The sequence below is a fragment of the Myxine glutinosa genome, unplaced genomic scaffold (assembly GCF_964187855.1).
Source record: "Myxine glutinosa unplaced genomic scaffold, kmMyxGlut1.1 SCAFFOLD_1914, whole genome shotgun sequence".
NCBI lineage: Eukaryota > Metazoa > Chordata > Myxini > Myxiniformes > Myxinidae > Myxine > Myxine glutinosa.
In genome coordinates this window covers 16,213-42,985 of record NW_027618009.1, presented here as the reverse complement: position 1 = coordinate 42,985, position 26,773 = coordinate 16,213, and the positions used below count along the sequence as shown (strand labels likewise).

The following is a 26,773-nucleotide window of genomic DNA, read 5'->3' as shown; positions in this document are numbered from 1 at the left end:
ACAATGGACCGCAGTTCGTTTGCGGCCAAGCACCACCCGGGGATGGACCTATGGGTCAACGTGGCACCTATGCCATACAGGTGAACCACTTTTAGTTACCACCAAGTGCACCACAAGAAGAGCAAGAGACACCTGCAGGGTTAGGGGTTGTCGAATTTATTTTTATACCAATGAACAATGGTGACTGCACCGGATGGTGCTGACTGTGTGGTGGGGTGGTGCTTTTGATGCTGGGAAAGGGTGCTCTGCACGTTATTAAAGGCCGTCGGCCACAGAGCACTCGTGGGTTGGTGTATCGATGTTGGCAAGCGCGCTCTCTCTATGCATAACATCTGCATGTGTTCCTCCAAAAACAGGTCCTGGATCGTAGTGTAAATAGCAGCGTAGTCTTGTAAATAATGCTCCCTACCGGCTGTATGTTTAGTTTGAGGATTCTTTCCGGATTCGGTTATCCTGTGGGTGTGTTTCTGTGAGGAGAAGGGTGCAACGTCGCAGGGGGACATATTTACTCATTTGTGAATATCTGTAAAACTGTCGCACTCAGGGTAGAGTTAATAGTAGAGGGAACTACATTGCGTGCCACACTAAAGTAGGTAAAAATTTATCGGGTCGGGACGCCCCGAGGGTAGAGAAGGGTGCAATGTTGCGAATATGGAATTTGGCCTCCATATCCGCTTGTAAATATTCCCCTATTTTCTCCAATACTCCCCAACTTTCCCCAATCCCCCATTCCCTAGTCCCATTGCATGTAAATAACAATCAGTAGAGCCGACCTTCCCCTTATTCCCCCATTAAATGTCGTGCCCAGGTCCACCGCACCACACGTAGACAACTTTCGGACATCTTCCTAGTTATTCTTATTCTATGTCAGTTAAGGCCTCGTCTCCATTAATTATGACTCTTCGTTGCACCAGAATGTGATTATATGGCATCAGTAGTGAGTTTAGGACCTTTCCCATACCTCCTTCCATCTTCCTCCCCAACAATTACAACAACAACAGAGGAGATGGCGGCGGAGCGGGGGAGGATGCGTCCTCACACCGGCTCGATTAGCTCCAGACCATGCGCTCCACGGGGTTACCACGAAGGGGCTCCTTGTCAGCTCCTCATCAAGGGCGGAGCCTGGTAAACCCCCCGCACGCACCCAATGAGAAGCAACGTGCCGATTCCACGAGGCGGAGCTAACGAGCCGAGGGCGTGTCACTCCCCGCCGGATATACGCGGCCCCGCGCCGGATGTGACGTCAGATGCGCCTCAGCTTGGAGACTGGAGAGAGAAGCCACCGCCACCCCCAGCGCGACGATACCTCCCCGCATCTCTGGACCGGACCGAGTCGATTCTGCCTTGAGCCAAGAGTGCACCTTGAGCCATCGACTGCCTGCCTTTCCTTGCCATCAATCCCCGTGTGAGTCAGCATTTTGTCCCGTTTATCTGTCGTCTGTCCGGGGTTAATATGGGAGTGTGTCTAAGTGCTTGTCTTCCTATGTTTCCCTCTTGTCCCTGTAATCTAACCTTCCGCCTTAATATAACCTCCTCCGGAGGTCTTGAGAACTGAACCCCTGGTGTCGTATTGTGTTATTGTGATCCAGCCAGGTGTCTTCTTTTTCCTTCATTGGTCTAGCATAGCGCGATTAGTCAACGTTCGGGCACAATCGGGTAACTTGTGCAGACGTGGTCATACCATAAGACCGCTCGGTAAATAACATCCAAGCCACGTCTGTAACAATATATATATATATATATATATATATATATATATATATATATATATATATATATATATATATATATACAGTATATATATATATATATACAGACTTGGCATTTAATATGGAATATTTTTTTTTCTTGACTTGGGTTTACTTTCTGAACTCAGTATATCAATCTGGTGAGTTTCTTTTACGCTTCGGTGATTTCTTTGTTGAAAGAACCATGTCACTGATTGTCTTTCGCAGCAAGAAGTCAATAACAGGATAATATCACAGGTGGCGTGACAAAATGTAAGGACAGGTACATTTGACGATTGGCTTCACAATCGTTTATATCAGGGTTGTTGCGTTCTGTATTAGTAGAAAACAACTGCTGCATGTCTACAAAAGTTATTGCCGCTTCCTCTGGAGATGGTCTGTCAACTCGACAATGCTGTTTGTCATGGAGTGGTGGCTTTACGAAATTCTGGCATGAAACAGCGTGCTATTGCTCGGCAGTATGGCATCACTCAAGGTCAGGTGTCAAAGATCCTGAAACGAAATGCTCAGAGGGGTGTCCCTACTCCAATACTGAGGCCAGGACGTCCCCGCAGAACCACAAGGAGAGATGATCGCCAGCTGCACCGGTTAGTCTGCAATGGCCGTACCAAGTCAGCTAATCGGCTTCGGGCTGAGTGGCAGCAACTGACAAATGTGCCTGTATCCAGAAGGCTAGTCAACCAACGACTGGTTCAAGCAGGCTATCGTGCCAGGCGTCCCCTGAGAAAGCCATGCCTGACCAGACAACACCGCCAGCGTCGATTGCAGTGGGCCAGAGAGCACCGTCAATGGCAGCCAGGACACTGGAATCACGTGACCTTCAGTGACGAGTCTAGATTTCTGGTCTATCATCAAGATGGCCGCATCCGAGTGCGCAGACAAGTGCATGAAGCCTACAACGAAGATTGTATAGTGCCAAGAGTCCAAGCTGGAGGTGGTGGGGTGACCGTTTGGGCTGCTTTTCATGCAGGGGGCAAAACTGACCTGGTTGTTCTGAATGGAAACCTGAACCAGTTCAAGTACAGGGCCATTCTGGAAGAACCATTGCTTCCATTTGCTCATGCAGCCTTTCGAGGAAACTTTGTCTTCCAAGATGACAATGCACGTCCTCATCATGCTCGTATGATCCAACATTTTCTTGCTGACCGTGGTGTCGAGCATATGGAGTGGCCTGCCATGTCCCCGGATATGAATCCGATAGAGAACTTGTGGGCAGAATTAACGTGTCAAATCGACAACTTGGACCAGCAGCCGACCTCTGTGCGTGAATTGCAGCAGGCTATTTTCACTGCATGGCAAGCGATTCCTGTCCAAACCTTGGCAAATCTCGTGAACAGCATGCCTCGACGTGTACGTGCTCTCCTGAATGCTCGTGGGGGTTACACGAAGTACTGAACTGTAATTTTACTGTCCGTAATCCCAGTCATAATTTAACTTTTGTTTTTGTTGAAATTTTTTTTGGCTAATGTGCAAAATAAAGAGATACTTCTGGAAAACGTACAGAAGTTTAACACAGTACTGTCCGTGAATTGAGTTCGATATCAGTTTACATCACTTTCAAGGATCAATTTATTTACTTCAAAATGTCAAATGTGGTTTTTGTTTCTTTTAAAGGTCACATTAACAAAATCTAGAATAATTTCAACATAATTCAAATGAACTTTTGGTTCTAAGTCATCTTGAAAAGTAAGTTCACCCCCACAAAAAAAAATTCCATATTAAACTCCAAGTCTGTATATACTGTATATATATATATATATAGATCAGAATCTATAATTGGTTACTCCCAACCACATCCAGGCGACTCCATATCGTGAGTGGATACCAGAGGTAATGTATTGTGGCATGCGGTGCTTATCGCTCCCATTAAGGTACAGTGATAGCTGTATGGGATACCTTAATGGCGGTTCACCACTGATGGTATGGAGTCGCATAATGACTGGTTTATAACCGAAAGGTTTTCAGAGGCATAAGTGTATGCAGGTCTCACTGCGTTGCCCTGATGAAGCCCCAACAAGGGCGAAACCAGGTCGGTAACTGTGAGTTTTGTATGCACTTGTGATAGTATCTGAACGAAGAACTAAACTAGATGGTATTCATAGAATACTTACCCTGCGCAGTCAACTTGTGCGCAAGCCAATTCTTCTGTTTTGAACATTTTTTTTTTCTTTGATCCAATATGGCTGCCAGACCACGTGAGCGATAACATCATAAATTTATATTCTCTAATATAATTGTTGCATAGATCACGCTCAATACATTTCAAACTGATCAGACTAAGCGTTGTCCCTGTTGAATTACGATGTGATAATTATGGCACCAATGACGTCATCGTTAACAGCAGCTATTCCCCATATGGAGTTATTTACAATGAGCCATGTTTGAATTTTTTCCATGCAGCGGTTTTAGAGATATAGAGGTGCAACATTTTTCGGTTTTTCCAAGATGGCGCCTGTACCACATGACATATTACGTCATGATTATCATTAAAATATTCTAAAGGAGGGTGTGCTCCTATGGTGAAAATTTCCTGTCCATCAGACCAACCGTTGTTAAAAAAAAATGTAATAATGATCGGCGATGACATCATCATTAACATATCTTATTCCCCATGGGGAGTAGTTGACAATGAGCCAGGTCTGAATTTTTTTCCATGGTGTAGTTTCAGAGATGTAGAGGTGCGAAGTTTTTCCAAGGTGACGCCTGTACCACGTGACCTATGATGTCATAATAATAATTAAAATATTGTAAAGGGGGAGGCCCTCCTGAGGTGAAAATTTTATGTCAATCGGACCAACGGTTGCCGAGAAAATGAATTTTTAAAATGTAGACACGGCACACATACTTACGTATTTATGTACCTGAATGCTTAACCTCGTTTTTGCTTCGAGAGCGCAGGGTAATGAGGACGCACTGCTAGATGGCTTCTCCGGAGCTTGGCAGGCAAGGCATACGTACGTGGCGGTGACGTCATGGCGTGCCTCATTAGCTTGGAGAACTGAAATTATAGATTCTGACATGTTCTGATATGTATATACACTGGGACAGAAGTACAAAGTTTCATCGGCGGTGTATAATGGCAGTGTGGTTGGTTCTCTTCCATTCCAGAAGAGGAAGAAAAAAAAGTCAACGTATCAACGTACATTTCAGTCACCTTACTTCATCGAGTTATTATTTTGCTATCAAAGGATATTTATAGCAAACTCCATGTTGATTACACACTCAATTTGAAAAAGATGTTTCCTTGCACACGAAGCCTCCTTTCTATTGCTTGCACTACCTTTTTCTGAACATGTGAGGTGTACAGAAGGATGCTCTGATGATGCCTTGTGTGAGTACAAGCACAACATTTAACGAGCGGTGTATAATCTAAATGTCGCTGTTCCCTCATGTGCTATAAATACAACATAATATAACCCACAAGTAATTCTGTCCAATGAATAATTTGCTTTTTGTCCATTTATTTCACCGAGAAACCTTCACTCAAATTCAAACGATGTCTCTTTCAAATGCAACATGGGACCTTTTACTCATCGAATGTTCCACCATCTTTTCATGTGCATGTGAGCATGGCGATAAGGCTTTGGCCAACAGTGCACTCAACATGGGGGGGGGGGGGGGGGGGCTTGTGTATCCTCCCAAATAAAATCATAATCAATTGAAATAACATCACAGGTGAGTGTTGTTACTTATTTTAAAATAAATATATTGTAGCGGTTGCCGCTGAACATACACAATCGCCTTGCACCTGCCGGGGACGCAACCGGGGAGCGATCGCTGTGCCGGGCTCGCCCAGACCGCCCGGAGACGCTCAGTCTCGCCTTTCCCGGGCATGTCCGGACTCGCCTTTCCCGGGCTCACCCAGACCGCCCGGAGACGCTCAGTCTCGCCTTTCCCGGGCATGTCCGGACTCGCCTTTCCCGGGCTCGCCCAGAACGCCCGGAGACGCTCAGTCTCGCCTTTCCCGGGCATGTCCAGACTTGCCTTTCCCGGGCCGCCCGGGCACGCCCACTCTCGCCGCGTTTGATTGTATATATATACTGCTACCTGATAAACGGGCTTTATAGAGTGTGCTGGGTTCTGTACGAATAAACATGCTTTGAACTCAACCAAATGGCCTCGTTCTCTCGCCGTCCACGACTCCTAAACTGGTGACCTCGTCTACCCCCGAACGGATTCGGGGGCTGCAAACGAACACGGCGGTTTCGATCGCGCTGCCGGAGTTTTGGCACCGACGACCGGCCATGTGGTTCGCGCACCGCGCTCGGCTCCTCCTCTACGACCGGGGGGGGGGGGGCGAGCCCGCTCCAGGACCCTCCGAAGGAACGCAGTTACGCGATATTGGTGGCACTGCTGCTCATCTCTTGCGCGCGCTCTGACGTTCGCGGCACAGCTGCTTCGTTACCTTCGCGCGCACTGCTGTTCGTCACCTTCGCACACCTTCACTCTACAACTACAGCCGCAACTACATCTCCGACCCTGCATCCTCGGGAGGCCCGCGAGGAACCTCGGCAGCCTCACCCGAGGCCTTGACCAGCCCCTCGGTTGGCTCAACCGCTTTTCGCGTGCACCGAGGCCGAGCGCTGCTCGAGCCTTCTCGGCACTGCACCCGTGAACTGCAACCTCGGGAGGCCCGCGAGGAACCTTGGCAGCCTCCCCCGAGGACTTGACCAGCCCCTCGGTCAGCTCAACCCCGGTCCTACGTCCCCCCAGCGCTTCGCACAGCGGAGTACGTCGCGGCGAGGCCGTCCCCCATCCATGGTTCCCCCCGCTCGACCACCCACCACCACACCGGACCCCCCCCCCCCCCACGACCCTCCAGGGGTCGCTTCGGCCGGGTCATCAGGACCCGCCTTAAATTGACCCTGCCGGTGCAAGTCGATTCTGGGGGGGCGCGTGTAGCGGTTGCCGCTGAACATACACAATCGCCTTGCACCTGCCGGGGACGCAACCGGGGAGCGATCGCTGTGCCGGGCTCGCCCAGACCGCCCGGAGACGCTCAGTCTCACCTTTCCCGGGCATGTCCGGACTCGCCTTTCCCGGGCTCGCCCGGGCCGCCCGGGCACGCCCACTCTCGCCGCGTTTGATTGTATATATATACTGCTACCCGATAAACGGGCTTTACAGAGTGTGCTGGGTTCTGTATGAATAAACATGCTTTGAACTCAACCAAATGGCCTCGTTCTCTCGCCGTCCACGACTCCTAAAATATCATTATATGTATTCAATTTTGTCATGTACGCAGTATTTAAACTTGTAAATTTTTTCTTCCAAAAATATTAGCGAGTAAGGTCAGAAAGAACGTAACTATGGTTAATTTAAACACATGTAATCCCTCCCGCCCATAGTAACTACCCACGCGCCCCTATGGCCCCACGTTAATCCATCTCTGCATGTGAAGCATGCAAAAGAACTTGGATGTCAGGAAAAAATTGCCTTACAAAACGAACATGGGGCCCCTTACTAATGCTTACACTGTGACTGTATTTTCATGCACATGTAAGCAGTGTGTGTGTGTGTGTGTGTGTTTCTGTCTATATCGCACCTACCAACCCAACCGATTCGCGCGGTAGCCTACCGATTTTCTATAGCTCCCAACGCATACCGATTTTATTAGTCAGACATACCGCATTTGCAAATTGTTATTGTAAAAAAACTTAATAGTTGTGTTAAAGCGCGGCGTTACGCGCGCTGCTTGTGAGCAAGGAGGAAGCGGACAAGCGGTAACATATAAACGTCTTTATTGTAAGAGCACACTGTAACACTGAACTGCTCCGGGCTGGGCGCTCGGTGTATATCATGAGGCCACGCCTACCCCTCGGGCGTGGCCACCGCCCACTTGGTGCGCGGAATGATGTCACCACGCCAGTGGGCTTTTGTGTCCGCCACACGCGCCCCCCCAGAATTCCCGCGCACCTGGAGGGCCAGTTTGCGGGGCAGACAAATGACCCGGCCGAAGCGCCCCCTGGCGATCGGCGGCGTCCGGGGTGCAGGGATGCCAGGTGGGATGCCCCTGGCTGCCCCTGGGATGGGTGCAGGACCGGGGGGCGGCGTGGCGGCGGGGCTGGTCGGTGCCGGGGGTCCGCCCGCAGGAGGGCGGCCCCGACGTGGGGGTCGGGCCACTGGCGGTGGATGGTCCACATCGAGGTGGGCCGGCTTGAGGCGGTCTACCGAAACGCGGTCAGGAGTACCGCCGATGTCCAGGGTGAAGTGCTTCGCCCCGGTCTCCAGCACGTGGAAAGGCCCGTCGTACGGGGGCCGCAGTGGTGTCCGATGGGCATCGTGGCGGACGAAGACGTACTCCGCCGTGCGAAGCTCCGGGGCGACGTGCGTCGGTGGGTGCCCGTGGCATGCCGTTGGCACTGGGGCGAACCTCTGGGCGGTCTCTTGCAGAGCGGAGCGCTGCTGTGCCGCGGACCATGGTGCCGTGGAGTCGGGGAGGAACTCGCCCGGCACCCGCAGCGGTTGCCCGAAGACCAACTCCACCGCGGATGCGCGCAGGTCCTCCTTGGGCGCCGTCCGGAGGCCCAGCAGGACCCAGGGGAGCCTGTCGACCCAGCCGCCATCGCGGAGGGTGGCCCGGAGCGCGGCCTTCAATGAGCGGTGAAATCGCTCACACAGGCCGTTAGCCTGGGGGTGGTAGGCCGTGGTTCGGTGCAGCCGGACCCCGAGCCCCTGCGCAACCGCCCCCCAGAGCTCCGAGGTGAACTGGGGGCCGCGGTTGGATGAGATGTCTGAGGGGGCGCCGAACCGGGCGACCCAGGTGGCGATGAAAGCCTGCGCGACATCGGCCGCCGTTGTCGACGCCAAGGGCACGGCCTCCGGCCACCGGGTGGTGCGGTCCACCATGGTGAGGACGTAGGTGAAACCCCGCGAGGGGGGCAGAGGTCCCACCAGGTCCACGTGGACGTGGTCAAACCGGCGTTCCGGCACCGTGAACAGGGCCAACGGGGCCTGGGTGTGCCGGTGCACCTTGGCGCGCTGGCACACGAGGCACGTCCTGGCCCAGCCGCGGACGGCCTTCCGGAGGCCATGCCAGACGAACTTGTCGGCGATGAGCCTTTGGGAGGCCCTCGCGCCCGGGTGGGACAGGCCGTGGATGGCGTCAAACACCTGGCGCTGCCAGCCCGCGGGCACGATGGGGCGAGGACGCCCGAGGGAGACGTCGCACAAGAGGGCCGCGCCCGCGCCGTCGAACGGCACCTCGGTGACGCGGAGGCCCGTGACGGCGGTCCGCAAGGCCTGGACGTCGGGGTCAGCGGCCTGGTCCACTGCCATCCGGGCATAGTCGATGCCGAGGTGGACTGCGTGGGCGACGGCCCGGGAAAGGCAATCCGCCACCGGGTTGTCCTTCCCCGCGACGTGCTGGATGTCCGTCGTGTACTCGGACACGGCCGAGAGGTGACGCTGCTGCCGGGCCGACCACGGCTCGGTGACCTTGCCCATCGCGAAGATCAGCGGCTTGTGGTCGACGAAGGCAGTGAACGCACGGCCCTCGAGCAGATGGCGGAAGTGCCTGACCGCCAAGTGAAGTCCGAGCAACTCGCGGTCGAAGGTACTGTAACGGCGTTCGGGCGGGCGAAGCTGCCGGCTAAAGAACGCCAGCGGTTGCCAAGCTCCACGCACCCATTGCTCGTGCACCGCGCCCACCGCGTAGTCCGAGGCATCGGTGGTGAGGGCGATCGGTGCATCGGGCGCCGGGTGCGCGAGCATGGTGGCGTTAGCCAAGGCGAGCTTCGCGCCCGTGAACGCCGTGTCCATCTGCTCGGTCCAGGTAACGTCGCCTTTGCCCGGCTTACCTCGGAGAGCTTCGTGCAGGGGGCGCAGGAGCTGGGCGATACGGGGCAGGAACCGATGGTAAAAGTTCACCATGCCCAGGAACTCCTGCAGCCCTCTGATCGTGCGGGGGCGCGGAAACCCCTTCACCGCCTCCACCTTGGCCGGCAGGGGGACGGCTCCGTGCCTGGTGACACGGTGCCCCAGAAAATCGATTGTGGCGGCGCCGAACCGGCACTTTGCGGGGTTCACAATCAGGCCATGCTGGCCCAGGCGTTCGAAGAGCGTGCGGAGGTGGCGTAGGTGCTCTTCGCGGGACGCGCTGGCGACGAGGATATCGTCCAGGTAGACGTAGACAAAATCCAAGTCGCGCAGGACGCTGTCCATCAGTCGCTGGAACGCCTGAGCCGCATTCTTCAGACCGAAGGGCATGCGCAGGAACTCGAAGAGTCCGAATGGCGTGATGACCGCCGTCTTCGGGACGTCCTCCGGCCTGACGGGGACCTGATGGTAGCCGCGTATGAGGTCCACCTTCGAGAAGAAGGACCTGCCCGCCAAACGGGCGGAAAAGTCCTGAATGTGGGGGACGGGGTAGCGGTCGGGAGTCGTGGCGTCATTGAGACGGCGATAGTCCCCGCACGGTCGCCATCCCCCGCCGGGCTTCGGCATGATGTGCAGCGGCGACGCCCAAGCGCTCTCTGAGCGCCGAACGATGCCGAGTCGCTCCAGGGTAGCGAACCCCGCTTTTGCCACCGCCAGCTTCGTCGGCTCGAGGTGGAGTGCCCGGGCGTAGACCGGTGGCCCGACGGTGGGGATGTGATGGGCCACCCCATGCTTGACGGCCCCCGCCGAGAAGGTGGGCCGCGTGAGGGCCGGGAAGCCGGCGAGGAGGCGGGTGAATGCGTCCGCTGCCGGAAGCGTACAGACCAACGTGGCCGGAACCGAATCGTTCGGCAAGCCGCTTGGCAAGCCGCTCGTTGAGCTGGGCAACGCACAAGCGAGCGAGCTGAACGTCTCGGCCTGGACAAGACGTCTGCGCTTGACGTCAACCAGGAGCCCATTAGCGCACAGGAAGTCCGCGCCAAGCAGTGCCATGGGCACGTCGGCGGTGACGAACGTCCTTCGGAAAACCTGCCCTCCAAACCGCAGAGAGAGGCAGCGTTTTCCGTACGTACGGATGGGCGTCCCGTCCGTGGCAAGCAGCGCGGGGGCCCCCACCCGCGGCGTGCTTGTCTGACGTGCCGGCGGGAATGACACTCACCTGCGCTCCCGTGTCGCACAGGTAATGGCGCCCGGAGAAGGTGTCCGTTATGAACAGCAGGCTGCTCGAACGGCCGGCGCTCATCGCTACTATTGAGCGCCGGCCCGGGCGTTTCCCGGCCCGTTGAAGGAGCACGGCGGATGACACCGCCGAGCTTCGTGGCCGAACTTGGCGTGGAACCAGCACCAGGTGGTGGAGCTGGAGGAGCGTGGCTGGCTCCGCCAGGCGGGTGGAGTTGGCGGGTTTCCCCGCGGTGGCGGTTTTCGCCGCGGCAGTGGGCGGGGCGTGGCGGCGTTCACGAGGTGCGTATCAGCATGCTGCGTATGCTGTAGAAGCTGATGCTGTGGAACATGCTGCTGAACATCAGCGTCGAGGGCCGTGACGGCCACGCTGACGCTCGCCTGCGTGTCCGAAGCGGCGAAGTACCTGTCCGCCTCGGCTGCCAATGCTCGGGGCTCCGTTAGCTCGGTCCTGGCCAACGCGAGGCGAACCTGCGCTGGAAGTTGATGCCGGAAAAGCGCCCGGAATAGCGAACCGGGGGCTTCGTCGCCCAACAGTGACAGCATATGGTCCATTCGGACTGACGGGCGCGTCTCACCGAGCTCGGGGAGATCCAGGAGGCGGTCGGCCCGTGCGTCGTCTGTGAGGCCGAACGTGGCTAGGAGTAGTCGCTTGAGTGCCTCGTACTTGTGGCCGTCCGGTGGGTGGCGAAGGACGGACACAACTCGAGCGGCCGTGCCGGGCCCGAGGGAGGCGACGACATGGCAGTAGCGCATGTCGTCGTTGGTGAGGCGCCGAAGCTGAAATTGGGCTTCGGCTTGAACGAACCAGACTTCGGCCTGGGCCTCCCAAAATTCGGGAAGTTTAATCGCCATTGCCTTGTCGTTGGCCATTGCAATGGCGCCGTGTTCGGAAGGATCGCTACGGCAGATCCAACGTCGAGGGTCACCAGTAAAGCGCGGCGTTACGCGCGCTGCTTGTGAGCAAGGAGGAAGCGGACAAGCGGTAACATATAAACGTCTTTATTGTAAGAGCACACTGTAACACTGAACTGCTCCGGGCTGGGCGCCCGGTGTATATCATGAGGCCACGCCTACCCCTCGGGCGTGGCCACCGCCCACTTGGTGCGCGGAATGATGTCACCACGCCAGTGGGCTTTTGTGTCCGCCACAGTGTTTTTTCAGTTTTGCGTTCGTTTCTCACTGCCAAGATCGTATTACACGCGGCTGCTTCTACATTCTACAAAACTCGTGCCTGACCTTGAGGTCCGAATGTTCTACGTTGGTTCCCTGACCTACATGAGGGACAAATTCCCATTCCAGGACCCTTTGATCAGGAATGCGGTCATCGTGGACCCAGCCTCCTCCAAAACAGCTTCCATGCAGAGCCTACTTACACTGGTTGAACAGCTCCCTGTATCTGTTGCGCCAGAAGAGAACAGAGATGCGCTGTGCAGAGAGTTCTGCACATATCAGTCAGATGTCACCCTGCCAGCATATGACCCAGATGAGAGGGTGGATGTGTTTTGGGCAGCCATGGAGAAGATGACGGACCCTGCCACCAGCCAGCCCATTTACCCATCGCTCTGTAGACTGGCCAAACACGTCCTGCTGATCCCTCACAGTAACGCCTACTGGGAGTCCCTTTTCAGCATGGTCAAGAAAATGACCACTGATCAGAGGAGCACGTTGGGACGCGGCAAGGAAGGTCACGCCAAGTCAAGCGTGTACGAGGACAGCCATGGCGTCAGAAACACTCTGTGTGGTTTGCTGGCAGGGAAGATTAACATCTTCAAGCCGGGTGGAGTCAGCTGCTTCTCGTGGAAGCCAGATGCCGACCTTCTTAAGAAGGCCAAATCTGCCACCTACCAGGCTCTGAATAGCTAAATGTGCATCTTAACTGTTCAAACCTGAAAACTGTAAATATGTGTGAAACTGTAAATATGTTATGAAACTGTAAATATGTGTGAAACTGTAAATATGTTATGAAATCAGAGTGGCCAGTCATTTCATTCATAAAGATGTATCAGTGAGTTTATGTAAACTCTTGTGTACATGTATGGGCACATACATGTAGAGCTTGGACAGTGAGTAATTTATGGAAACGTGACTGATGATCATGATGTCTTAGAAAAATAAAGATTGGTGAGTAGATCAACCATGTTAAGTTTTCTCTTTTTCACTCTAAAAATATGTTGATATATTTCAGCTAACTGTGGTCTCAAAATGCAGGAGATTGCACCATTTTGCTTCATTTTTTTGAAAATTTTCCGGGGGGGCATGCCCCCGGGTCGCACGCCAGCCTACCGATTTTCTTTCAAAAAAGGTTGGCAGGTATGGTCTATATATCTATCTGTCTATCTGTGTGCTCTCTATCTATCTCTGTGCCAGTCTGTATATCTATCTGTGCATGTTTGTTTGTCTATCCCTCGGTGTCTGTCTATTTATCAATCGTGTGTGTGTGTGTGTGTGTGTGTGTGTGTGTGTGTGTGTGTATGTGTGTGTGTCTCTGACTGACTGACTGACTATCTGTTTGTGTGCCTGCCTGTCTATCTATCTATCTGTCTATCTGTATATTGTTATGAATTAGGGGTAGAGGAATATCTAGATCCAGGTAGATCTGCATAGGTAGGTGTCCGGCTGTCGTGATAGGGAACCTCACCTGTAATAAGTTCTGTGTGTAGCCCGAATGTCGGATTAAGCTTGTATCTTTGTCCCCACCACGAGGGGCAGGGCATGCTAATTAGTACAGGGATTATGGGTAAAATTCCCTTGTGTGCCGTTCCCTCGGTGAGCATCACAGTGTCCTTTACGGCAATACATACCATAGACATTAGATAGGCCCATTAGCGCACCACACATTAAATAATTCCACGCCGCCACAATGACTTTGGAAGAACCAACAAGCAATAGCCACGCCCAGGAGAACGTGTGATTGGTTGGGGTAAGAAGCTGGCCACTGATTGGTGAAAGGAAGGTGGAAGGAAGCGGCACACTGATTGGCCACCGACCGTGGACACCTCGGCCAATCAGTGCGGAAGGTGCAAAACCACTACTTAAAAGCAGGTCGCTGATTAGAGGGCAAGGGCCGGTGACGTCAGAAGGCGGGAAAGACTACAAAGAAGCGAGGCACTGGTTGGTAGAGGGAGAGAGCTGACATCACACCGCAAGTGACAAGACGACTCGCTCGCCGGCATTTTGTCTCTCGCTCTCGCTTTGGTTTCTGCCCTTCCCAGACCTTCCTTCTGCCCTTGCTTTTCGTTCCGTTTGGACTTTTCTTCCTGTGCCATCTGCGAATTTGCCTGCTTGACGACGGACGTTAGAGCGCCATTGATTCTCCTCCCTGGCGTCCACGTACGAGCAAGGCTTGCTGCTGGAGCAGACGAAACCAGGGCGAGCGGGTGGCTCGGGGCCTGGCCGTGGGAGAGCGGGGGCACATCGAGGCCTTTCTTCACGCCAACCGGAGCCGCGTTGGACGACGGACGCTGCACATCCAGACAGATAAGCACAGATGCGCAAACAATGGTTCCTTTAATTCGTTCTCCCATCGTGTGTATTTGAAGTGTGTGTGTAAGAGCGCTCAATAAGGGGTTTAGTTTTTATCGTCGCGTTCCATTGTTCTCGGGTTCCGTAATAAATCTTTCTTTCTTGAACATTTTACCCCCGTGTTCGTTTTGAGTTCATTTCCTACAGGATCGGAGCTGCCAGTGAGATCGCTACAGGTAAGAGCTTTCGCTGCTTCTTCCTCTTCCTTCCTCCTCCCGTGCTAGCATAGTCGAATCTGTCATTGAATAAACGCCCCCATTAAAGTTCGTTTGGCCATCCGCGAGCCCAGGGTATTAACCGAGGGCATTCGCGCGACAATATCGATCTATGTGCCCCTGTCTGTCCGACCTATCTCTGTGTGTATCTGTCTATCTATCTCGATGTCTGTCTATCTATCTATGTGTCTGTGTGTATGTCTGTCTATCTTGTCTATTTATCTGTCTGTGTTTATCTATCTACCTGTCCATGTATGTGTGACAGTCTGTCTGTAGTAAGAATGCCCTTGTGTAATGTCTGTGTAATGCAATTTTGTATTGTCTGTCTATCTAGATCTGTCTGATGTAAGAATGTGCTTTTGCATTTCTGAGGGAGGGGGGGGGGGGGGGGGGGAGAAGGACAGGTGGTTGGGGGTCGGAAGGTGTAGGGAGAGAAAATATGGGCAGAGTGAGGAGGGCGAGGTTTATATTTTGGGGGTGGGGTTGTGGGGTAGGGCTTTTGGTGAGGGAGGGGGAGGTTGGGTGTTGTGGGGGTGGAGGAGTTGTGGTGGGGTGGGGGTTTGAAGGCTTGAAGTGTGGATGGCAGGAGTGGGATTGAAGCCTTCGGGTTGGAAGGAGAAGGTCGAGGACTTGGAGTTTGGGAGTGGAGCTTGATGATTTGGGGTTTGGGAGGAGGGTTTGAAGAAGAAAGGGGTATTGAGGACTTGAAGTCACATTTTACATTATGCCCAATTTCCACAGTTCCTTGTCATTGTGCTGCCAAAGGACATTCCTGTCAAACTCCCTAAATATTCCACACTATAATAGGAACCAATTCCTCTGGAACAGCCCGGTGGATCCGGGTTTTCTGCTCGTCTGTCCTATATGTCTTCCATGACCAAACTGACAGAATAGGCCCGCCAGCAAGTGTGCCCTGATTCACGGCATGGCTTTCTTAACCCCTCTCAGCTGCACGACGTGTGCAAAGGCCGCTGTGGTTACACTCAGCAGTGGTGGGCGTATCTTGGCACGGTTCGATTCATATGTTGGGCTAATGAACAGGTTGTCGCTGGGTAAGTGGGTGTGAAGGGGCATGGCAGGGAACAATAGGGGAGAGCTGCAGCCATGTTGTGTCGTTGTGGTTATCCATCTATTGGGTTGGTGTTGGAGTGTTGGAGTTGGTTGTTATGTATCTATCGGTTTGTTTTGGGTCGCGATTTGGTTGTTGGCATTGGAGTTTGAGGTGCTGAGGTCCATGCCAGCAAGCACGGGTGTGCCGACGATCGCGGCAGGGGCAATTTGGCAAGGACCGAACTCAGTGCCATGGCCGACTCCAAGTCATGGCCGACCCCAAGCCACGACATACCCCAAGCCAACTCCGGTGTGAGGAGAAGCTTTCTTGTGTCCTGTCTCTCCTATCTGTGGTATGAATGGGATGAAGTTACGGTTAAGCTAAATGTGATATTTTGGGCACGTGGTAATTTAAAGGGACTGTTTATAAACTGTAATACATGCTTCTTCTTCTTTTTTTTTCTTTCCTCCTCCTCCTCCTCCTCCTCCTCATCATTCTCATCCACCTTTTCCTCCTTTTTCTTCCAGCCTTCCCTATTATTAAAACCTGTTCCAGCATTGGTGTGTGTTGGCTGTGCTTGGTTTGGTTTGTTGGCATTATAACCCCCATGTGGGTCGGTTGACGACCGTTGGAGTTTTGGCGCCAGGTCTGAGTGGCTCATCAAACGCAATATGATTATTCAGGGGTCGCTCGACACAAGTATTAACAAAGAAGGAACGTATCGCAGCGGCAGACTCTCAAGTTAGTTTTTTGCGCACCGGAAACTGCAGTAAATAACTGTTTGATTTTCCCTATGGACGGTGCATGGTCTCTTTCTGCAGTCGTCACTAACAGGAGATCGTGCAGGTGGTATATTTGTTTTTCTGAGGGAGAGGGAGAGAAGAGCACAGCCACGGTCACAGAAATAACAAATTAATTATAAATGAATAACAACACACCATCGGGACTTTGACGGCTTAAATGGATAACTTAATTATTCCATGCAGGGAAGACGAGACACAGCAGTCGATTGACGAGACAAAATAACCTGTGGCGCGAGCTCTGCTTCCGGGCAGTCTTGGTGCCCATGGGGTCGGCACACTCCGGTCTAGGTAATCCGACGGGAGCCGTTCCTCCCTCTGGGCATGGAAACAACACAAACCACTGCACCACAAACCAACAGGGACAATGCACACAATCAGGCATGACAGAGAGAGATGCAGCCAAAGAGAAAGATCACCAGGAACCCGTAACCAGCAGCAACCACGAGTGGGGATGGGGGCTTCGGGAGAGCAGTGGTATGCTCTCATTGGCTGTGCATCAGAGGGCGCCCCACCATTCCCCCACTCAGGCCACATGGTTCGCTGTCTGCTCTGAGATGGTTTTATTGCTGCTGGTTGTGGAAAAATACATTTTGGCTGATACACATTGGGGAAATGCGGCAGAATGTAGGGAGGGGGGAAAGGTGGGGCTTAGAGTCTTAGACACAAACACTCTGACAGGGGAGGACAAGATCTTCTGAACACGTGCTCAACATTACCTCTTTAATTACAGCATTTACAGGACACCTATTCCAACACGCACTATTAAATAACTATTCGAATCTATTCCCAATTTTACCCGCCAGGCGAGATCCATTGGCATCCATGTACATATTGTAATAGTCACCAGATTCAGATCAGTGTCCTGATCCAGGTCCTGACTAACCAATGTAACGGTGGACTAACCAATGTAACACTATCGAGTTCCCGTTCCCCAGTGAAACAGCTTTCCATGAGACAACTGGTGGGCATGTGGTCAAGTCTTCCACCTGAACTATCAAATTTAGAAACGGATTGTCCTCAGAGACCTTCCGTAATTCGCAGGGAAAACTGAACAGATCTTTTTTAGGTTTCTGACCTCCAACGAGATCTGCCGCCAACGGTAATTTCCCCATTGTAGGGGAAAGTGGTACAAAATGGACCCCTTGGGTCATATGGACCCCTTGGTATATTCCACCAGCAGCCGAGAATGGTAGGGGGTAGGAGGATACAAGGAGGAGGTAGGAGGATAGGAGGTAGGAGGATACAAATGGTAGGAGGTAGGAGGATACAAATGGTAGGAGGATACAAGCTGCTGCTGGTGGAATATACCAAGGGGTCCATATGACCCAAGGGGTCCATTTTGTACCACTTTCCCCTAATTAGGATTTGGGGCCGAGCGAACCCCGGGGTAGCAATTTTACAGCCTCGTGATGAGGATTTTGTGCCAAATTTCCAACAGCTGCAAATTTAACTCTTTAATTTTGCGGTTATTATTCCAAATTGAACCGCACACGAGGCTGACAGACCAGTGGTGAGAAAAAGGTTTAATCAATAATCGAAGGCAAAGGGGGATGGGGAGAACAAGAAGAGAAGACACACATACCTGTATTACAATTCTTACTCTTTGTATAATAAATCTCGGACGGCATCGAACTGTGACGGCTTCCTTAAATAATTAATACCATGTAGTTTTAGGGGGAGGTTACAGCGGCAATCTGTCTCGAGAGGTCACGAGACAATGTGAAGAAGAATCTGATCCACGAGTTAGATGGTGAGGCTTTTGGTGGGAAGAGACGTATCTGGCAGACTGCGTCAGGGCTCTGTAGCCTCTTGGCATGCACTCACTTGTCGAGCGTTGCTAAGACTTTGCTAACCCCTAAACCGCTGGACGGAATGAGTTGAAAACTGGTGGTTGTACTCGAAGTGTGGTTTGAGGTGGGGGGGGGGGGGGCACGGGGGACGGACCATGAAGCGCAGAAGAGTTTAGACTTTAGGGGATAAAAAAGGGTCATAGTACCAGGGTTCAGGTTTGAGAGAGCATCCTGACTCTCCATGTAAATTTGGATCTTATTGTGTCGTTCCTTGCTTTGGGGTATCAAAAGTAATCCCATCCATAATTCTGATTTAATTAACCCACTCGTAAGAACATGTTCTTTGCCAGTTGGAAAAATAAAACTTAAAGGTTTTTGTATTTATAGACACTAGCAATGGTACCCGCCCTATGGGCGGGGCTTCAATTGGGAGGCCCCAATGAAAAGGCAAAATATCAGAAATTGAAGGCTTTTTTTATTTTAAACGATTTATATAAACATCCGTTGAATCATATCACACGCAATTCATCAAAATCTAAACGGTACATGGCGCCCATTTTGAAAAAAGATTGAATTCTGCAAAACGGAAGCGGCCGCTACACGTCTTTCTCAGTCGCACGTTTATGTGTGAAGAGTGCGCGCCGAATCTGTAACACGGAAGTGGCCGCTGCACGTCTTTCTCAGTCGCACGTTTATGTGTGAAGAGTGCGCGCCGAATCTGTAACACGGAAGTGGCTGCTGCACCTGTTTCTCAGTCGCTTTGCACACGCTGCCATGTTACTTCGGAGCCGCACGTTTATATAGGAAGAGTTCGTCAGGAGTCAATATACTCTCTCCTGGTACGTAGAATAAACAGTATTTGTAGAATTTCAACAAAAGCCACATCACTGTTCATATCGGTAAATACTTGTACCCGACTGCAAAGCCGCAATGAGCCGGCGAAGCCAAAGCCTCTTGCCACTATTTTCCCCATCACGATGGCATCAGTAGGTTAGGTAGTTGATAGTAGGTCGGTGTAGGTACCGTACCTGGTAAGACTTGGTAAAAGAGAAGAGCAGACAGTCCTCCCCAATACCTACATACAATAAATGTCACAAGAAGCTTAAGGAAGTAACTATACGATGTGCTAGCTTAAGGCCTATTTTAAGAAATTTTAACTGGGCTTAACATACGTTTTCACAGTATGTGTGTAGTCTTCTAACTTCAGTCGCTGTCAGGGCCGGTTCTCTCCAGGCACGGCGGCTTCCTCCACCAGAAGAAGTTAGCTTGCAGTAAGATCAGTGCCGACAGATCAGACGATAGCGCCGTTGCAACGGCAATGTGTGACTGTCGTTAATCAAACCGAGCTTTCTTTCTTTATGTAAACCGCTTATACCGTATTTCTGGCCGTGAAAAACTATCCCCTACGGCCGCGAGACTTCTAAAAAATAATTCGTCAATTTTAGAATATTTGACGCCGTTTTCAGCGTCCGAAACGCGTAATAAGCTTTTAAAAAATATTTTTCAAATGCTCGAATCTCATTGGTTCCGGTGTTTGGTGACGATTTTCGTTGAAGATAACGAGGTTGGTCTTAACGTATTTTAATTGCAAATTGGAGGTGCATTAGATTGTGAATCAAAGAAAGACAGGTGAAACAAACTCCTATTGAACTTTTTCGCAATTGTTTTATGCAAACTTCCGCATCCGGTCGATGGCGGCCTCCATTGCGTGATTTGGTTTTAGAAATATTTTTTCAAATGCTCGAATCTCATTGGTTCCGGTGTTTGGTGACGCTTTTCGTTGAAGATAACCAGGCCCGTGCGGGCCGTGGTTGGTCTTAAAGTATTTTAATAATAAATTGGAGGTGCATAAGATGGTGAATCAAACAAATACGGGTGAAAGAAACTCCTATTGAACGTTTTTCAATTTGTTATGCATACTTCCACATCCGCAAGATGGCGGCCTCCATTGAGCTTCGGAATTCTCAAGCCAAGGCATAATCTGGTTTTCGACATAATACGTACGCGTTTATTGACAACACCGGCTTCGCTGGCTACAAGTACCCGACTGCAAAGCCGCAATGAGCCGGCGAAGCCAAAGCCTCTTGCCACTATTTTACCCATCTCTGTGGCATCAGGTTAGGTAGTTGGTAGTAGGTAGGTGTAGTAGGTACCGTCGGTGTAGTAGGTGTAGTAGGTGTAGTAGGTGTAGTAGGTACCATTTGCATTCTGGATGAGATTAATATTGATAAAATTTACTTCTTGATTAATTCGGTGAATTCCGTCTCAACTTCGGATATTTCCGGCCGTGAAAAACTATTCCCTACGGCCGCGAGATTTCTAAAAAATAATTCTTCGTCAATTTTAGAATATTTGACGCCGTTTTCACCCTCCGAAACGCGTAATAAGCTTTTTAAAAATATTTTTCAAATGCTCGAATCTCATTGGTTCCGGTGTTTGGTGACGATTTTCGTTGAAGATAACGAAGTTGGTCTTAACGTATTTTAATTACAAATTAGAGGTGCATTAGATTGTGAATCAAACAAAGACGGGTGAAACAAACTCCTATTGAACTTTTTAGCAATTGTTTTATGCATTCAAATGCTCGAATCTCATTGGTTCCGGTGTTTGGTGACGATTTTCGTTGAAGATAACGAGATTGGTCTGAACGTATTTTAATTGCAAATTAGAGGTGCATTAGATTGTGAATCAAAGAAAGACGGGTGAAACAAACTCCTATTGAACTTTTTCGCAATTGTTTTATGCAAACTTCCGCATCCGGTCGATGGCGGCCTCCATTGTGTGATTTGGTTTTAGAAATATTTTTTCAAATGCTCGAATCTCATTGGTTCCGGTGTTTGGTGACGCTTTTCGTTGAAGATAACCAGGCCCGTGCAGGCCGAGGTTGGTCTTAAAGTATTTTAATTATCAATTAGATGTGCATAAGATTGTGAATCAAACAACGACGGGTGAAAGAAACTCCTATTGAACGTTTTTCAATTTGTTATGCATACTTCCGCATCCGCAAGATGGCGGCCTCCATTGCGCTTCGGAATTCTCAAGCCAAGGGATACAGCATAATCTGGTTTTCGACATAATACGTACGCGTTTATTGACAACACCGGCTTCGCCGGCTATTATTCCATCGTGTTCGGAAAAACTCGAAAATTGGAAAAACAATATAGCCTATTTTACTCCCAGTGGTTCCAGGAATATCCACCCAAAATATCGTTGCGATCGGTTGAGCCGTTTTTGCGGTACCTTCAAACGGACGGACGGACATTTGGTGAATTATAGTAAGATAAGAAACAGCAGCAAAGCTTGGCCTGTCTAGCATTCCAAACTAAATACATATGCTGGGATGCCAGTTTTGAATCCCACATAGACAGTTCTGTTTTGATTTATGCATTGCCTCTTGTTATCCTCTCCTCAGGAGAAGGTATTGCATTTGGGTCCGTTTGTCTGTTTGTCCGCTTGTCCGCACATAATGTGCCAACGTCGAACACAATTTTTTACACGTTTCCTTTGTTCAACAGAGTACATCTATAAGGTATGTACAATTAGAATGTGAGTAAGTTGATACAGTATGTACGGTACAGTTATAATGCAAGTACGTCTATAAAATACGTACTATAAAACCACAACCACACAAGTCCTGGTAAGGGACTGAAATCTTTGATTTCTCTTTCTAGTTGGCCTTGTTAGAACATGTTCTTTCCTGGAAGTCCTTGCAGTGTCCTTGTGTTTTATACTTCTCCCTCCCCCCTTCCCACGCCTCCTCCCCCCAAGCCGTCTCCCTCCCACAGATCTCCCGATGTCCCTGCTCTCAAATGTTGTGTTTGTGTCCTTCCCCATCTCTCCCCATCTTGTCTACCGCTCCCCCTTATTATATGTTTTATGTGTCTGTTTGATTTTTTTGTGTGATTAATGCTAGCTCTTTCACGAGCCTCGATCTTGTATACAACAACAACAACAAAAAAATGTTATGTGAGCAAGCTCCTCCAGGAGCCTTTAATCACTATAAATACACCTCAATAAAAGCTACCGTACATTTTGGTAAAACCCATCAGTCTAAGGGAGCTTTAGGTGTGCCTTAATTTACTGAAGCTATGTAAGGTAACAAGCCTGGTATTCCCATGTAATTCAAGAGGACATATTTTACGATTCTCCAAAGAAGATGGAAGCGATGGTGTAAAATAAATTGCAGCATTTACTGGCAGGAGAAAATGTTTTTTTTCCTTTGAGTTCCGATCAGAGCAGTAACTCATTTATGTGATGCGCGAGAGCCCATGGAAAGTGAATTGCATGAGAGCACGAAACACTTTAGTGGTGACATCAGTGTCAACCGGGTAATAAAGGGAAGGAAAATGATTAATTATTAGGGCTTAATTTTTTATTTTTTTAACAAGCAATTATTACTTACGACGAGAGGTGTGGAGCAGATGAGGAAAGCTACTGTCATGAGGAAGAGCAGCCAAAGCATCTGACTTTCCTCGGCGGAGGGACGATGTGTACACTGCTGCCTCCACTTCATGACCTCACGGCTCAGCTTGTTTGCAGGTAAGGGGCTGCTTAGAACACAGAGACATATATATATATAGCACATAGGCTTATAGTCACGTATGTAGGCATCATATGAATTATAATCGGAGCACGGTAATTCATAATACTCGAATCGCCTACCTCTCATATTCCTGCTTAACCCATTGAAGTAAGGAAAATATTGCTTGCACCGATTATATAGCCATCTGTATTTTCTATGTCATGCTGTTTAAAAGCCTCACAAGTATTAACTATGGGGCCTTGTATATGTGTTTATTATGTACAAATTGAGAAAATTAAAATTGAGGGAAGGAAGAGAAGGGAGGACGACGATAAGAGAGTGAAAGGAGGTTTAACAAGTACAGATACATTCAGAGTACACCGCCCCCATGCCGAATAATTACATTTCCTGCCGTGCGGCATTGCCGGGCGCCTAAAATAAATATATAATTAATAATGAAAATAAATAAATAATAATCCAATTTTTTTTTAAATAAGTAATCAATTGGCTCATATAACACATAAACCACCGCCATTTCATCCGAATCATATTTTATATTTCATCCAAATCACTTGGTCATTGGCATGTCCAAATATCAGCTTCCTAACTCAAAAGGTGCCTGAGATAATGGCCAGAAGAGAAAGGAAATGTTTAAGTACTTAATTAATCGCTGATAATTAAATAACATCAATTAATTGATTAATCAAAAAACAAAAAATAATATTTTTGACAAAGTACTTGCTCACTATTGTGCCGAAATTTCAGCTTCCTAGCTCAAAGGATGGCTGAGATATCGCCCGGACAAACAAGAAAACAAGACAAGTACAGATACATTCAAAGTGCGTACACCGCCCCCATGCCAAATAATTAAATATCCTACAGCGCGGCATTGCCAGGGCGCCTCCGGCGCCTGGCAATACCGCAGTGCAGCTCATAGAGGCTGCATTGGGAGGGAGAGGTGTACGCTAATTGATTGATTAATCGTATAATTAAAATCAATAAAAGGTTATCACAAAATATTTTCTTAATCAATTGGCTAATAGCATAACTAAACCACTCGTGCTTCATCCGAAGATGTATCTTTTAGAAATTTAATTAAATAAATCATTAATAAAAAATAAAATAATTAATTGATTAATCAATAAATAATTAATCGATTAATCAATAAATAATTAATCGATTAAATGATTAATCAATAAATCAAAAATATTCTTGATAGCCACATCACTTGGTCACTGTCATGTCCAAATATTAGCTTCCCAGCTCAAAAGGTGCCTGAGATATTGGCCAAATGAGAAAGAAAATAAATGATTAATAATGAAAATAAATAAATAATAATCATTAAAAAATTAAATTATTAATCAATTCGGTCACAGAACACATAAACCACCACCATTTTATCAGAATCTGTAACTTTTTTTTATTTATAGTAATTAATCGAATAATTAAATAATTAATCGATTAATTGATTAATTAATAAATAAAAAATAGCCTTTGCAGCCAAATCACCTGGTCATTGGCATGTCCAAATAACAGCTTCCTAACTCAAAAGGTGCCTGAGTTAATAGTCAGAAGAGAAAGGAAATTTAATTATTTAAATAAGTACATAATTAATCGCTAATAATTAAATAACTCCTCAATTGATTAATCAAAAAACAAAAAATAACGTTTTTGACAAAGAACTTGCTCACTATTGTGCCGAAATTTCAGCTTCCTAGCTCAAAGGATGGCTGAGATATCGCCCGGACAAACAAGAAAACAAGAAAGAAAACAAGTACACATACATTCAAAGTACACCGCCCCATGCCAAATAATTAAATATGCTGCAGCGCGGCATTGCCGGGGCGCCTCCGGCGCCCGGCAATACCGCAGTGCAGCTCATTAAGGCTGCATTGGGAGGGAGAGGTGTACACTAATTGATTGATTAATTGTATAATTAAAATCAATAAAAGATTATCACAAAATATTTTCATAATCAATTGGCTAATCGCATAACTAAACCACTAGTGCTTCATCCGAAGATGTATCTTTTAGAAATTTAATTAAATAAGTCATTTATAAAAAATTAAATAATTAATTGATTACTCAATAAATAATTAATCGATTAATCAATAAATAATTAATAGATGAAATGATTAATCAATAAATCAAAAATATCCTTGATAGCCACATCAGTTGGTCACTTATGTCCAAATATTAGCTTCCCAGCTCAAAAGGTGCCTGAGATATTGACCAAATGAGAAAGAAAATAAATAAATGATTAATAATGAAAATAAATAAATAATAATCATAAAAAAATTAAATTGGTAATCAATTTGGTCAGAGAACACATAAACTACCACTATTTCATCAGAATCTGTAACTTAAAAAAAAAAATTTTTTGGGTCATTAATCGAATAATTAAATAATTAATCGATTAATTGATTAATTAATAAATCAAAAATATCCTTTGCAGCCAAATCACCTGGTCATTGGCATGTCCAAATATCAGCTTCCTAACTCAAAAGGTGCCTGAGTTAATAATGGTCAGAAGAGAAATGAAATTTAATTAATTAAATAAGTACTTAATTAAACGCTAATAATTAAATAACTCCTCAATTAATTGATTATTCAAAAAACAAAAAATACCGTATTTGACAAAGGACTTGCTCACGACTGTGCCGAAATTTCAGCTTCCTAGCTCAAAGGATGGCTGAGATATCGTCCGGACAACCAAGAAAGAAAACAAACAAGTACACATACATTCAAAGTACACCGCCCCATGCCAAATAATTAAATATGCTGCAGCGCGGCATTGCCGGGGCGCCTCCGGCGCCCGGCAATACCGCAGTGCAGCTCATTGAGGCTGCATTGGGAGGGAGAGGTGTACACTAATTGATTGATTAATTGTATAATTAAAATCAATAAAAGATTATCACAAAATATTTTCATAATCAATTGGCTAATCGCATAACTAAACCAGTAGTGCTTCATCCGAAGATGTATCTTTTAGAAATTTAATTAAATAAGTCATTTATAAAAAATTAAATAATTAATTGATTACTCAATAAATAATTAATCGATTAATCAATAAATACTTAATAGATGAAATGATTAATCAATAAATCAAAAATATCCTTGATAGCCACATCACTTGGTCACTCATGTCCAAATATTAGCTTCCCAGCTCAAAAGGTGCCTGAGATATTGGCCAAATGAGAAAGAAAATAAATAAATGATTAATAATGAAAATAAATAAATAATAATCATAAAAAAATTAAATTATTAATCAATTTGGTCAGAGAACACATAAACTACCACTATTTCATCAGAATCTGTAACTTTAAAAAAAAAAATTTTTTTGTCATTAATCGAATAATTAAATAATTAATCGATTAATTGATTAATTAATAAATCAAAAATATCCTTTGCAGCCAAATCACCTGGTCATTGGCATGTCCAAATATCAGCTTCCTAACTCAAAAGGTGCCTGAGTTAATAATGGTCAGAAGAGAAATGAAATTTAATTAATTAAATAAGTACTTAATTAAACGCTAATAATTAAATAACTCCTCAATTAATTGATTATTCAAAAAACAAAAAATACCGTATTTGACAAAGGACTTGCTCACTACTGTGCCGAAATTTCAGCTTCCTAGCTCAAAGGATGGCTGAGATATCGCCCGGACAACCAAGAAAGAAAACAAACAAGTACAAATACATTCAAAGTACACCGCCCCATGCCAAATAATTAAATATGCTGCAGCGCGGCATTGCCGGGGCGCCTCAGGCGCCCGGCAATACCGCAGTGCAGCTCATTGAGGCTGCATTGGGAGGGAGACGTGTACACTAATTGATTGATTAATTGTATAATTAAAATCAATAAAAGATTATCACAAAATATTTTCATAATCAATTGGCTAATCGCATAACTAAACCACTAGTGCTTCATCCGAAGATGTATCTTTTAGAAATTTAATTAAATAAGTCATTTATAAAAAATTAAATAATTAATTGATTACTCAATAAATAATTAATCGATTAATCAATAAATAATTAATAGATGAAATGATTAATCAATAA

The 26,773-nt window shown here is 47.9% G+C and overlaps 1 protein-coding gene across 1 annotated transcript in view; it reads right to left on the bottom strand.

Moving 5' to 3' along the window:
• LOC137438053 (prostaglandin E2 receptor EP4 subtype) overlaps positions 1 to 26,773 on the bottom strand; it is a 51,797-nt gene that overhangs the window by 12,464 nt on the left and 12,560 nt on the right. Inside the window, exon 4 of the mRNA XM_068132930.2 lies at positions 22,592 to 22,736. Coding sequence (XP_067989031.2) covers positions 22,592 to 22,736 — 145 coding nt within the window. The remainder of the gene's footprint in view (positions 1 to 22,591; positions 22,737 to 26,773) is intronic.